The sequence below is a fragment of the Ochotona princeps genome, chromosome 15 (genome assembly GCF_030435755.1).
Source record: "Ochotona princeps isolate mOchPri1 chromosome 15, mOchPri1.hap1, whole genome shotgun sequence".
Taxonomy (NCBI): domain Eukaryota; kingdom Metazoa; phylum Chordata; class Mammalia; order Lagomorpha; family Ochotonidae; genus Ochotona; species Ochotona princeps.
Window position 1 is genome coordinate 9,658,709 of NC_080846.1, and position 15,215 is coordinate 9,673,923.

General features: G+C 47.7%; 1 protein-coding gene across 5 annotated transcripts in view; it reads left to right on the forward strand.

The window, feature by feature from the left end:
• The window catches only part of LARGE1 (LARGE xylosyl- and glucuronyltransferase 1), a 460,854-nt gene that overhangs the window by 442,934 nt on the left and 2,705 nt on the right, over positions 1-15,215 (forward strand). For all 5 annotated transcript variants that reach the window (XM_058673507.1, XM_058673505.1, XM_004589562.3 and 2 more), the window contains 2 exons: positions 8,036-8,182; positions 14,626-14,821. In XM_058673507.1, coding sequence (XP_058529490.1) covers positions 8,036-8,182; positions 14,626-14,821 — 343 coding nt within the window. The remainder of the gene's footprint in view (positions 1-8,035; positions 8,183-14,625; positions 14,822-15,215) is intronic.

Below are 15,215 nucleotides of genomic sequence, written 5' to 3' on the forward strand. Positions count from 1 at the left end.
TGTGCGCCAGCTAAGGGCAGAGGGCATGGCGTTTAGAGCCAAATGCGTAGAGCAATCGAGGAAAGTGAAAATGGGAAATGATTTTCATTGGACAATGAGACGAGAACCAGGCAGATTTTGGCCAAGTGCAGAGTCAAGTGCAGATTGTAGTCTTTGAAGAAGCTCATGAGCAGTGAGGAAAGGAAGTAGCCGGCATGGGAGGCTCCCTGAGCAGACATCAGTGCCCCAACCGAGCTTCTGCCAGGTGGGATCAGCCATGTGATCGAGATTGCGTCTTTCAGGGGCCTCCTGTCTTTTCTCCCCATTCTGGTCCTGGCCACTCTCCCACCAGCTCCCTTGATCCATCATGAACTCCCCCAAGAAGTTGAGCGCTCGTTTTCGAAGGTCACCAAGGTAAGACACAGCCACCACGTTAACAGATTTGGCCCAAAGAAGTCCTGTAATGATTGACCTTTGCTGATTAAATCTAAGCTGGTGCAGACTTAATGCAGTAGTCATTATCTGATAATGTTGATGACTTAGCCACACAGTACTGACTCACCTCTCAGAGCCTTAATGTCTTCAGTGGTAGACAGAATCCTAGTACCTATGGCATAGGTTGCAGTGCTTAGGGAGGTCATGCATCCAACATGCTTCAGTATCAAACACTATACTGGATACTGAATAGACCCAAGTACTTACTACCAACACAACCTGTAGACCAGTGATACTTGAACAAATTCAATTCTTCCATTTTCTATGCACTAGTCACCCCTTATCCATGGATATTGTTTCAAAGCTGCCAGTGGGTGCTCCTTGTAAAGCTTACACTCAGTCCTGTAATGGAATGCCTTTCCCATCTTGGCCATGCACTTACATTCAGTAGCCATGAATTTTTCAGTTGGGATATAACAGGAAAGCTATCTGAATGTTTCTTCTTCCTTCACAATTTCATGAGTAGAAGATTTGTTTTCACCCATAGATCTTGGCAACATCATATAATATTTTTTGTTGCCTGTTATACTGAGAACTGTCACCTTTTCACTTACTATGTTTTAAAGATATTTATTTTACTTGAAAGAGAGACAGACAGAAAGAAAAGAGAGAGGTCTTCCATGTGCTGGTTCACTCCCCAAAAGGCAGCAATGGCCAGAGCTGGGCTGGTCTGAAGCTGGGAGCCAGAGTTTCTTCCATATCTCCCACACAGGTACAAGGCCTTAGAGCATCCTCCTGTGCTTTCCCGTGACTTTATCAAAGAGCTGGATCAGAAGTGGAGCAGCCAGGACTCACTCCAGTACCCATGTGGGATGCCAGTGCCAAAGGCACAGAACTAGTCTGGTATGCCACCATACCAGGCCCCTACCTTTGCAATTAAAGTGTTTTATTCTAAGTTTTATGACCTCTGTTTACATGTCTGAATTACCAGCTTCAGTACTCTCTGCTTTGGAGCCATCATTAGGTAGAATAAAGGTTACTTGAACACAAGGCACTTTGCTACCTGCACGGTCCGTCTGATCATCCCAGTAGCTACTAAGGAACTAATGGACGGGCAGTCTGCACGACTTAGATTCACTGAATCCAGGAGTTATTTGCTTTCCAGTTGGGAAAGAGCATGATGGCACAAGATTTTTGGTATGCTACTTAGAACATAATGCAGTGTTCATTTCTGGAACCTTTCATTGCACGTGACCGCAGGAGCACAGGTAACTGAAATTGTGGGAAGTGAAGCCATGGCAAAGCGAGGGACACCTGATACATCCTTGTTCCCAAAACAATGCAGACATCCAGAGTCCCCTTTTCTGACTCACTTCAGGACACAGCTCAGTGGTGGACCCCACCGGAACAGGCGCCTGTGGGCTCCACTCCTGTCCTTCTGCCTCTGTGCTCGGAGCTCCGTACAAAGATCCTGTCTGTCCATCCAGCTCCATGCCTGGCATCTGTGTGTCTGGCTCCATTGTGCTCGTTATTTAACAAGTATACAGTCTCACCTAGTTGTCTTCATAACCAAGCCCGTAAACTATTATTATCAAGAGAAGGAAACAGTGCCCACGTTTATACAGTTAGTAAAGCGGTGGAGTTAAGATAGAATCTCCTCATTTCGAGAATTGTGCTCTTTTCTCATCATCCAGCTCTCCCGTGGGAGAAGATCTCTCAGATGTGCTGAAAATCATCTCACTTGCCTCCTCTTGAAGTTTGAGAATTTATGGCTGCGATCCCATATGGCAGCCACTCGGCTGGAGTTGAGGAGCAGCTGCCCCATTCCTCGGGGCGTGGGCTCCCCAGCTGATCCCAGCTCCGAAGCCTGGCACACACCTCCATCCATCTTTCCTCCTGTGCTGTGCCCACCGGCCCACCACTGTGTCTCAGTACTGGTCCCTACAGCTATCTGAATTCCACCCTCCACCCCCACCCAACTTTAGACAGACCCCGAATAGGAGGTAATTCCCAAACAACTTGTTCCTGCTTAAATTCAACTGTGCTTTCTCATCGTTGTTTACTTAAGACACAGATTGATTTTCTAATTTTGTTTTCCTAAAGATAACATCAAATTGAATTTGCAATACCCAAGCTCACCTCTCTGACAGAAGAAGAATTTGCTTTGGGAATGCTCAGTAGAGTGGAATACAAAAAAGTAGAAAGACGGGAATTCGGTTCTTAGCTCTTTGATGGAAGAACTAAGTGACTTGAATACCACTTTGAGGCTAGTGACCATGCTGGGGATTCCAATAGGGGCCTAATTGGCATCCATTGGCCTTCTCTCGCTGTAAAGGGGTGAGGTATTGGCCCTGCAATTTTCCTTATGTCCTCTTTTTCCAACCTGCAGTCACTTAAGGTGAAACGAAATGTTTTGACTGCAAAAGTCCTGGTTCCAACAAGATTATATGTTTTTTTTTTTAAAACCAGAGATGAGGTCTTCACTTGTGGGCCACTTATGCTGGCCACTTCAGACCCCCTTGCTTCTGCCGCCACTATGGCCAGGCCCACGTCCAACCACCAGTGTGCATTTAGGATGGGACATGAGAAGCCAGCATGGCAACACAGATGCTGTTCCTAACTGGTGATACAGTCTGGCCTTTATTAGACCTGGTCTGTTTCTGCCATACCAGGAAAATGCCACGGCTAGTGGCCAGTGGCCTCTCACCTGTACATTGCTTGGGCTTGGCTGATGCTTGAGACACTGCTGCGGGTAGCCATCATTGAAGAAGCCACCAGTGACCTACACGGTGCCAAGGCCATGGTCAACCCTCAGTTCCCATCTTAACTTGACCATCACTGTCTCCTCCTTTGTGCCCTCCATTTTTTTAGTCTTCTAAATATGGAAACACAATCACCCCTCGGTATACATGGAGATTGGTTTCAGGACCTCCTGCAGATACAAAACATCTACAGATGTTCAATTCTCTCATTTTAAATGGCACAACATTTTCATATAACTCACTTCCCTATACTTTAAATCATCACTTAGATTACTTGTAATAACGAATATGCTGGAAATTCTATGTAGATGTCTTTATACTGTATTATTTAGGGAATAACGATGAGGAAAAAACACTCAGTATATGCAGAGCAGAGATGCACATTTTTTTCCTGAATATTTTAACACTGCAATTGGCTGATCTGAATCTGCACAGGCAGACCCCACAGGTAGACCCCATGGCACATCGTGGTCTCCTGGTGATTATTCACCCTCATCCGTCCCTTCCAGTTTCCCCTGCTGGTTGCTTCTCTTTTCACTCTTCCCGCGTTCCCTTGGTGATGACTTTCAGTCTGTGGCTTTGAATATCATCTGTCTGTCCCTACCAGGTCCTGGGCTGTTTCCCTGGAAAACCTCGTCTCCAGGGTGAAAAAAAAAAAACTTGCATAGAGAGAGGCATAGAGAGGGGGACAGAAGAAGCTCCCAGAAGCCCCTCTGGCTCACAGTGGGTGTTAGCTACCCAATCTTGATGTCAGTCCCAGGAGAGCTTACAGCCCATGCCCATCCACCCTCACCACCCTTTCACGTGCCCTCCCTTGCTGTCCAGTTGGACCGACCGGGGGCTGAAAGGTCTCCAAACTCTGCATACTGGAGTGGATCTAGAGGAGAGGCAGAAAGGGAAAACACATAGAAGAGGAGACTGGGGACTTGGAAGATAAACTCTGCCCAGCTCATGGTTCCCCTCTGGTCAGCACCCCCCCCCAGCCCAAAGGAGCCGAGTTAACTCTGTCAGGAACACCAGCCAGGAGGACTGCCTGGAGACAGATTTGATAACACTATGTTCCCACAGAGAAGCGGACAAAACACTGTCATAGTTGTGAGAGCTAGGTGACTGTCTTTCCCCATATCCTTCATGCTCTCTCAGCTGTGGCCATGAGCCCACTAGTTAGCTGAACCCTGAAAGGGAAAAGGGAACATATGTGCTAGTTACTCCGAGTCCAGCACTCTCTTAGACTCTAGAACCTGGAGCTAGGTCACAGAACCATCGTGAACTCCATCTGCAGAAGGGGACCTGTGCTGAGCAGAGGTTCTGCATGGCACCTGAGAGCAGAGGACAGAAGGGAGGGATTGACAGGGCTCTCAGTTATATCATCAGGGGCCAGGGTCAGTAAGATAGACACTTGAGAGTTTCTTTGCATGGACTATTCTGGTGACATGAATGTTTCCGCAGGGGTCTTGATCAAGAGTCAGTAAGCACTCCCCCAGAGACTCAACCAATGGAAGGTATATGAAGGGACTTGAAAAACTCTTGGAAAAATTAAATGGTGCCCAAAACTTGGAACTTCATATACAGTTTTTTTTCATAACTTGCATTTTCCATGAGTTTTTTGAATACCCCTTGGCATGCCTGGGGTTCAAAACATGTTTGCACCAAAAGAAACATCTTCAGAGCCATCTCCTACAAACTGTGCCTTCATTTGGATATATATTCGATATGTGCATACTTAAAGATACCAATGTATTTATAGAGATAGATGGAGAGAAACTGGCTCACACAGTCACAGGGGCGCTGCATCGAATATCCACATGGCAGGCCGGCCAACTGGAAACTCAAGGCAGGATTTTTGTGCCAGTCTAGGCAGATGCCTCCTTCTGAGGGGATGCCTTGACCACCTACACAACCAAGGGCAATCTCCTTAAAGTTATCTGATCATCAATGTGCATCAAACCTACAAAAATGCCTTCACAGCACATCCAGACTGGTGTTTGACCAACAACTGGGCACTGTTGCCCAGCCCGACGGGCAGTCATTGTGGACTCCAGGCTTAGCCCACACCAGGCTTCGTGCCCAACACTTGCTCTCCTGCTTTTGTTCGTCAGTGTATTTTACAGTTGCATGAACTCTGAATCTCAGAATGGTGCCGGTGACTTCCCCAAGTAGATGGCTCTGACAGAGTCAGAGAGCAAGGCTGTGCTTGTCTCATTACCACCCCAGCAACTGCCTTCCAAAAACTTCCGTTGTAACCATGTATGTGTAGCAATAGAAGAGAGATGAATGAGGCGACCCGGAAGCACTTTGCTGGTTGGGCTAGACCCAGAACTCAGGTCACATTGCTCTCGGCCCAGCCTCCTATCTTACCCTACTGTTCCACTGCTGTGGGGGTGTCTGCAACAGAAGTACCCCATTGCCTAGGAGCTGCTTTCCAGCAAAGCAATGGCAGCACATTCTTCCCCCCACTCCACCCCACCCCCGGGTCAGCAAGCCATAAGCTGAGAACTCCATTGCTGAGATGACTTCATAATGAGGTTGTTTCACAACATCGATGATGCAGTTTCCTTAAATGGAGTCTGCTGTGGGCCTGTGTGGGGACAGATCTGTCTTGGTGGCAGTTGGGGGAGGCTGCAGAGGAGCACCCCAGAACCCACTGCTGTCCATGCAGAAGGCTACATGGCTTGCCAGCACTGCGTTTGTAAGGCATGCTGCTCCCTGGGGCTGTGTCTTCACATTAGGTCTGGCAATGTGTAGGGTAGGACTATTGGGTTGCAAGCAACAGAAACCAGTGTTAGTTGAGCTACTGCGAACAACAAAAAAAGTAGGAAATCACTACCAGAAAAAAATCAACTAGTGTATCTTACAGAATCAAAGGGCTAGAAACTGCTTTGTTCAACTTGAGTCAGGTGTCTCCTCCTACATGACTGTCCTGGCCGTCTGTGGGTTTAACTGGGGCAGGCCGAGCTAGGGGACCTGCTCCTGTGTATCAGGACCATCGGAGGGGGGATTACTTCTGAGCGGGGCACTCCCAATGAAATTGCTAAACACACTTTTACAGTTTTTACCCTTATCTGTACTTATCGTGTCATGACACATTTAAATATCCAAAAGGTAAACTTGTACTAAGGGACTATACTATTGTGATCATTTTGGGTGGAAGGAAAACAAAGAGAGGGAGAGAGATGAATCCCTATACGTACAAGACTGTATTGTGGAAGACAATGAAATAAAAATAAAAAGTGTTGCTGATGATAGAGAAAGTAATGGCTGGACGGAGATATCTGGCCATGGAGGAAGGAATGTTAGAGGTTTGGAAACTACTGCTGCTCTACCAGACAAAGAGGTCAGGACAGGCTGACTAACACCACTGGCCCTCTGACTGGCTAAGAATCGCTGTCCCATATTCTGTTGCTGCCACCCTTTACAAACCTGTTGTGGGATGGTGACACAGGGCTGTGTATCATCCAGTAGATAGCTCACTATGTCTAGTAACAAAGAGGGGACTACAAATGATATATAAAGGCTCCCAAATGAACTTCCACTCCCTCTCTCAGCTACCTCCTCTTCCCTGCGACCTTGGTGGAACCTTCAACCCAGGATTTGTTTTTATCCTTACCCTAACCTGTCCCAGAGTCCCCTCACCCCCCATGCCAAGCACTGCCCATGTCCTTCTTGGGCACTCTGTTGCTACCCCCACTACCACCCTCCTGGCCTGTGCCAACACATTTTCTTCTTCGTGTAGCTTTGCGGAACAGCCTTAGTCCTTGCTTATTCACAAGCTCGCGATTTTATGGAGTGAAGTGGCCTTATTGGTACAACTACAGGCAGTTGTATGCCTATAGGAGGTTGCAGCTCTTACTTTTTTATGAAATGCCTTCCAGCACCTGCCATTACCCCAAACCAGGCTACTTCCTGTATTTGGGAGGTAGAAACAGACAGCTCATGATGGCATCAAGACGTTCTCAGCGGAAAGCCAGAATAAAGTACCAAGGTTGTAGCCAAAAAAGATGGTAAGGATCCAGCCGGGGAGTCGTGCTAGCACTGCAGTATGATAGCGACCATTTGTCACTGCAAGCCTGCCACATGCCAGGTGTGCCAAGCAGTGTGGCATTACAATATTCATCCCTCACGGCAGCTCCAGGAGGTGACCGTTATTGCCACCATTTTAGGAGGAGAAGCACACAGCAGTGAGAAGCTAAATGACTTGGCTAGGTTGGCAAGGCTCATAAAGTGACACTGCCAGAATGAAAATGCAGTCCATGTTCAAAAGCCATGGCTACGTGGCCCTCCCTGAGCCTCTCTTTCCACCTGATGGCCATCAAACGGGAATGGTGGGAACTGGGTCTCCAAGTGGCAGTGAGATGATGGAAAACATTCCACCAGCAGAGCTCTGTGTCTCATTCAGCCAGGGGATGCCTCCTTGGGTAGTCCAGGTTTCAGAGGGGTCAGGAGTGGAGAAGTCACAGAAATGACACCTGAAAGTGCCCAGGCTGACAATTCTGTGGTCTGCTTATGTCCACCCGCTCCTGTATGGCTGATGGTACAATGAGAGAAGCAACGTTGGAAGTTCTTTGTGATCTTCCTCCTGCACCCGAATCAACTCCTGGCTCCTCTGGTCTAACCTGCTCACGTTCCAGGAAGACACAGCTCTCTGGCTCACAGACAGCAGGTGCTGGCTCCTCACTGGGCTGCCCAGATGGTCTGGCAAATGGCTGCACCTGTCTCGGTGTCTCCCTCTAGAACCGAGCCGGTTGGCTCAGACTCTCTCACATGCCCGCCACAGGCAGCCAAAACCCCACCCTAATGGGTTTAGCTCTCAGCTAGGCATCACAGGGACCCTGTTTCTCTGGCCACCCTCCTTTTTTCAGGAAGTCTGTCCTCCAGCTTGACCTTGCCAACACTAAGAAAGCAATGATCGTTCCTGCGTTCGAGACGCTGCGCTACCGGCTGTCCTTCCCCAAGTCGAAAGCAGAGCTGCTGTCGATGTTGGACATGGGGACCCTCTTCACGTTCAGGTAAGTGCCCTTCATGCTGTCCTCTGGCGACCCCAAGCTCTTTTCTCTCCTGGGAAAAAGCCAGGGCTGTTGTTCCAGAAGCTGGCAGCTGGCATTAGGCCATTGAAGTCACCATTCACTTTGCATGATATGCTTGAATCCTCTCTGTACTGTCTGCCCCATGTCCTATACTTGGTTTTACCCACGAATGATACCCTCATTGGGTCCAAATAGGAGGAGAGATGGTTACACTTACTGCTTTTTGGCTCTGAACTCTCTTTTCTGTGCTTGTCTACTCACTCATTTGACAAGTATGTTTTGTTCTGTAAGTGCTTTTGGGGGGTGACATCTGCCAGTTTCCTGAGCCTCTGTCACCTGGGTTGTCACCTCAACTACTGAAATCATCAAGGGAACGCTGATGCCTGTCCATACGTATAGCTTGGGTGAGAAATGCAGACAAAACCCTCCTTTTCCTCCTCTCCTAGTCCCCAACATCCAATAGGAACCTACAGAAGTGCAGAGGTACAACGGGGCTCCATGTCTTGGGGACGGATTGCAGTGTTGCTACAGCACTCCAGGGACGTAGGGTTCCTGCTGGGTCTCCCAGCTGAGCAATTCAAGAGTTTGTTTGCTTTGCTCCTGCCTACCTCTGTTTTCAAGCAAGAACAATGGGGAAATAGCCAACATGGCTTATGTTCCTAGCTAGTCTGAGTTTTATTGTCAAGATCGTCTTCTTGACAGCTCAGGCTTACCACCATGGAATTCCTGGAAGTTTTCCTGAAACCCTAGAGAAAATGACTCCGTGACGTAGGTTGATCGTTCAATAGCTCAGTGCTCCTCGTGTTTCCCATTTTGGGTGGATAAAGGAACTGGCACACAGAGAGCTCTTGGTGGACACAGGGCTCAAGCTTGTCTTTGCCTCAGAATTCTAGAAAGTGAACTGGAAGACTTGATACCCCACAGTCCACACCTTCCAAGGGCCTTCCATGTGCCAGGCAATGTAATCACATGTTTGGTCCTCATCTGTTGAACAGATAAAGAAACTGATCCTCAGGGTAGGGGATAAAGAGGAGGTTCTGGTTTTGACTCAGGACCCAACCAGTACATAACAGAGCCTAGATTCAGCCCTGGCCTGAGGAACCACGGAGTCTCTTCCTAACCAAAATAGCACTGGACTAGGGACAAGTCCTGAATTTCCATGCCAGCAAATGAAAATGCAGGAATAAAACTGGCTCCTGGAAACAGACACTTTGAAACCAAACCCTTAGTCCCCACACAGGTGCCAAAGCCCATGACTGACCATATGGCACATGTCCAATATGTGCTTCCTTCTGTCTCCATCCCCAGGTGATCTGAGAACTCATTTTGAGACCATAACATTGGGCATGTAGAGCTGGGGTCTGGCCTGCTGTGTACAAGATTGCTGCAATGGCCAGTGGCTCACAGGCCACAATGCCCAGTGTTAAATTACAGACCTTCTCACAAAGAAATTGCTTTTGTCACCTGCTCCCAAATCAGGAACACTTCAGCCTGAAATGTACCTACAGTGCCTACAGTGACAGCTCCTACAGCTTTCACTCCTCTCAGAGAGTGGTCTCTGGACCAACAGCCTTTCAGCCCCACCCTGGAACTTGTGAGAAATGCAGCATCCCCATCCCTGGAGGGGAGCTGGAGCTGGAGCACATTCCCCAGCTGGCTCTGAGGCACATGCAAGCTTGCGAATGCTACCATGAAGAAAGCGCCCCAGTTTCTTCTTGGGAGCATCGTGGAAGGTGTGCTCAGGACTTTTCTCATCAACTTGTCTCTCTTATTCTTGGATTGAAAAGTCCAGTGTCTCCTGGACTAGCAGTAGGTTCCTCGGGCTACTTTCAGACTGGCTTGCTGTAATGATAGGCTCACTGTTACATCATTGCGGCAGCCGTTCGGTCTGTTGTCAGGGTGCCAGGTGCCTGATACAAGCTGCCTTCCCAGCCAGATGAACAGAATCGGTCCAGCTGCCCATGCCCTGTCTTCTCTTTTCCCCCTCTAAACCCTGTCATAACAGGCTAGAGTTTCGGATTCTAGAGATATAAGACCAATGAAGATGGCTATCGAAGTATCAATGCATTAACATCACAAGAGCAAGACAACCGTGAATTGACATCATGTCTAGGGAGGCAATGAGACATAATAAGAATGTTTTCATTTTTCAAGGGTAGCCCTGAGTACTGTAATTCAGTTAATTATGCATTCATGACTTAGGTATTAGTATCGGTTCTCTCTTTACGAGAAAAAAAACAAAGGTACAGGGTAGTGAGCTTGTCTGTCTTGTTGATTGACAGAATTCAAACCAAAGCATGCTGCCTCCAAAATCATTGCCATTCACCACGGTGTTAAGTTGCCTAACAGGGACTTTGCATTGAGTGAATCTCCTGTAGACTAGCACCATGCCAAGCTCTTTCCTTTTGCTCATTTAAGCCCCACAGTAATGCAATGAGAAAGGCGTTACTTTTTGCCAACTGACACAAAAGGCAACCGAAGACTAAAGCTTGCTGTTGTGCCAAGTTCTCTGCTCCCAAATGGCAGAGAAAGGAGGTAGGATTTGAACCCTGTCCTGTGCAGTCCTTGGAGCAGTTCACAGCCCTGGCCTGTGCTGTGCCAGTTCTGTCAGAGATGACAGGTGTCAGAAGTGCCTGTTCAGCAAGTTCACAAATGGAAAGAAAAGCAACTGCGTCTTGGCATAATTTTTCGACTAGATCTGTGATTGACATCTCCCACAACGTTCCTCTTTTCCACATCCTGTTAAAGTGACACTGCTTGTCCTTTTCATTTTTCTTCCATTTTTGTGACTTCAGTTTGGGTGGGAGTTGCTGTAGTGATAGCATTTTTTTCTCTTTAGCCTGACATCTCACCCAACAATACAACCTAATGGAAGTCTACCTCTTGACCACTGCTGGCTCAGCTACATCCTGTGCGTCCCTGTGGTCCAGTCTCGGGGTGAAAGGGCCAAGAAAGGAAGCTGTCACAGTCCCTGCCAGAGAGCCCTGCCCACTGGCCTGCATCACAGAGGCTTCCACAGGAAGGAGAGGGAACTCAGGATTCCGAATTCCTTTCTCCCAGGAGCTAAGCTATTGGGCTCCCATGCTTTCTGTCTTTCATGTCATGAAGCTTTTCTAGCTCTAGATACTCTTTACCCTGCTCTGTTTTCTTGGACCCTGGCTATGACCTCGCTGGACTCCTAGCTTTCACTGTTTCCCCAATTTGCAAAACCATGTTCTTATTCCACTAATCAGCCTCTGTCTCAAAATACAATAACAATAACATTACGTCTTTTGAGTACTCATTCATTCATATGTTTGTTCAACTTAGAGTGAAGTCAGGGAGTATTCATTCAACAGGCCAAAGTGTGCTGAGGACCACGACGTACAATAGAAGGAACCCCAGGGCTGGTGTTGTGGTACCAAGGGTTAAGCAGCCATCTCCAGTACTGGCATTCCACCTCAGAGCACTGGGTAGAGTCCTGGCTGCTTTACCTCCCACGCAATTTCCTAGGAAAGCAGTTGAAGGTGATGGCCCAAGTACTTGGGTGCCTGCCATCTCAGATGGGGATTTCTGGCTCCTGATGGCTGGCCTAGTTCCTACCATTGCAGCCCATCTGGGGAGTGAACCAGCAGATGGAAAATCAGTTGCTTCCTTCCTTACTTCCTTTCTTTCTTCCTTCTTTCCTTACTCCCTTTCTCTCTCTCTCTCTCTTAATCACTCTGCCTTTTAAAAAATATTTATTTTCTGTGGTATAACATATGAGGCTGCTGCTTGCGGTACTGGCATCCCATATGGATGCCTATTTCAGTCCAGGCTGTCCCACCTCCCTGCAACTCCCGGCATCTACATGTCTGGGAAGGCAGTGACAGATTGCTCAAGTCCCTGCACTCAGATGAGAGACAAGGAAGAAGCTCCTGGCACTCAGCCTCTGCCTGGCCCAGTCCTGGCCGTTGCAGCGGGTTGGGGAGTGAACCAGCACATGAAAAATCTCTTCGTCTATGACTCTCTCTGTAGCTCTGCCTTTTAAATAAATAATTTTTAAAGAAAGAAAGAAAGAAAGAGCACAGCAAGTGAATGAGTCCTGGTCTTGGAGTTAAGCAACCAGATTGAATCAAAGCTTAGCACTTACTGTTTGTAACTTGACTTTGGGTAAGTTATACGAATGTTCAGCGTTTAGAGTAGTCTATTTGGAAAAAAAAAAAAAGTACTTACTGGTCCCGGTGTGGTAGCCTAGCAGCTAAAGTCCTCACCTTGCATGTGCTGTGATACCATATGGACACTGGTTCATATCCCGGCTGCCCCATTCCTCATCCAGTCCCCTACCTGTGGCCTGGGAAAGTAGTTGAGGATGGCCCGAAAGCTGTGGGACCCTGCACCTGCATGGGAGACTTGGAAGAAACTTCTAGCTCCTGTCTTTGAATCGGCTCAGCTCTGGCCATTGCAGCTGCTTGGGGAGTGAATGAGCAGATGGAAGATCTTTGTCTCTGTTTCTCCTTCTTTCTGTATATCTAACTTTCCAATAAAAACATATAAATCCTTTTTTGAATACTTACCTATTTGAAGGGCATAGTTACAGAGAAAGAGATCTTCTACCTATTGCTTTGCTCCCCAAATGGCAGCAATGGCAGGCGGAAGCTGCTTCTGGATTTCCCACACAGCTAGCAGGGGTCCAGACACCTGAGCCATCTTCCACTACTTCTCTCAGGCCGTTAGCAGGGAGCTGGGTCAGAAGTAGAACAACTGGGACTCAGACCAGTGCCTGTACGGGGAGCCGATGGCTGCAGATGGCAGCTTTACTCACTATACCACAGTGTCAGCCCCTAAATTATTTTTAATACACACTAAGTGGGCTAATAATCAAGTTTTTTTCCTAAGTGCATGATTGTTTTCATTTTCTATCATTGCAAACAGAACTACTCAAAACAACCTAAGTTTGTGATCCTACCATGTCTGGCCTGGAGATCTCCGCTGGTTTCTCTACTTGGGTCTGCATCAGCTGAATTCAAGTTGACAGCCAAGCTACACATCTTAGTATGTGTGGTCCTCTCCCCACTCCCTGATCTGTAAAAATTCCTCACCTTAAAGTTGTAGAACTCAGGCCCTTTCTTCCTTCCTTCCTTCCTTTCTTTCTCTTTCTTTCTTTCTTTCTTTCTTTCTTTCTTTCTTTCTTTCTTTCTTTCTTTCTTTCTTTCTTTCTTTCTTTTCTTTCTTTCTTTCTTTCTTTTAACATTTATTTATTTGCAAGATTACAGTGAGGGGGGAGAGACAGAGAAGTCTTCCATCCACCAGTTTACTCCCCAGATGTCCACAAAATCCACAGCTAGACCACGCGGAAGCCAGGAGCCAAGAATTCCATCCGATTCTTCCACATAGGTGGTGGGGGCCCATGGATTTTGCTATCCTTGGCTGCTTTCCAAGGTGCATTAGCAGGAAGCTGAATTGGACCCAGACCAGTACACCCATGAAATGCATGCATGGGAGATGGCAGCTTAACGTGCTATGCCACAGGTCAAACTCCATTGCCTTCTGACTTTTGAGCAAAGACCACTCTCAGCTCCCAGCACCTACGCCAAAGCCCCTGTGGTTAGGTCATGATGTGGCTATTTGCTTTCTCTTTAATTGAGGTCAGAAGGTGTAAGTCTGGCTTACACAACTCATCTCCCTTTTAATTAATCCAACATCATCTTATTAGCCACTTTAATTTTGTCTGCAGAAACTCTTGTGTCACATCATCACAGCAGTGATATCCTACAGGCTGTGCCTCAAGGGCAAGAATCTTAAGCTAGGACAAGGGTCATTGTAAACAACTCGTTGCCTCGGAGTCTCTGGCCAGAAGAACGAACCTGTGGGTCAACCTGCAGATGGTTCCTTCTAAGCCACAGGGCACCCAGGGAGCTCACTTGTTTTTCCTTACAGGAATCCGCTTGTCATCCCAGGATGAAGACATTAGCCTGCATTAGCTTCCCAGTGCTGCCCAAACAAAATGCAGCAAACTTGGTGGCCTAACACCATGGGAATTTATTCTGCAATGATCTGTAGGACAAAAATCCAAAATCAGGGTGTTAGCTGATCCGTGCTTCCTCCGTAGGTTCTGGGGAAGAATCCCGCCTTGCTGCTTTCTGGTTAGCAACGCTTCACATCTGCACCATCGTTTCCATCTCTGCCTGTCTTAATGTATCTAAATCTAAATACCCTGCTTCATATATAGCTATTGGATTAAGATAGTCCCTGATAGACTGATCTCAGCTTAATTATATCTGTAAATACCACATTCCCATTCATAGATACTGGAGGCTAGAAATCAAGCATAGCTTTTGAGGGAACACTTACCAACCTGGCACAAGGACTCCAGCTACACACATGTCTTCATCCCCCACATCAGCAGTATTTGGAAGGTTCAGCTTCCTTTCCTCCACCCAATGGTTTTTATCCATGTGTCCTAGGTACCATGTCTGGACAAAAGGCCACGCGCCTACAAACTTCGCCAAGTGGCGGACCGCCACTACGCCTTACCAGGTTGAGTGGGAAGCTGACTTTGAGCCGTATGTTGTCGTGCGACGTGACTGCCCTGAGTATGACCGGAGGTTTGTGGGCTTTGGCTGGAACAAAGTGGCTCATATCATGGAACTGGATGCACAGGTGAGCACAGCAGAACGCCCACATGGTGCTGGGGGCAGGGAGAAGGGGGACCAAGTCTTAGAGCAAAAGAGACCTAAGAGGGAGCCACAGATTTGGAGGGATCTAATGTGAGACTGTGGCTAGATGGGTGATCAGAGCCAGTGGTTCCAAGCCATTGTTCTTTCCTGCCCCCTTGCATGACAGTTGAGATTCTGCACTCTCCCCAGGAACACTGCGAATGCAGTGACCCTGAGACTGGATGTCCAGCACTGACCTTCCTGAGAGTCATCAAGAAGCATCCCAACCATGGCCGCATGTTGAGAGCAGTTGTACGGCACAAGGTTGTAGGACTGTGTCCATCTCAGCAGCGGGAATCATGGTCTTTTACATCTGTATCTTCAGTAATACATGGAGG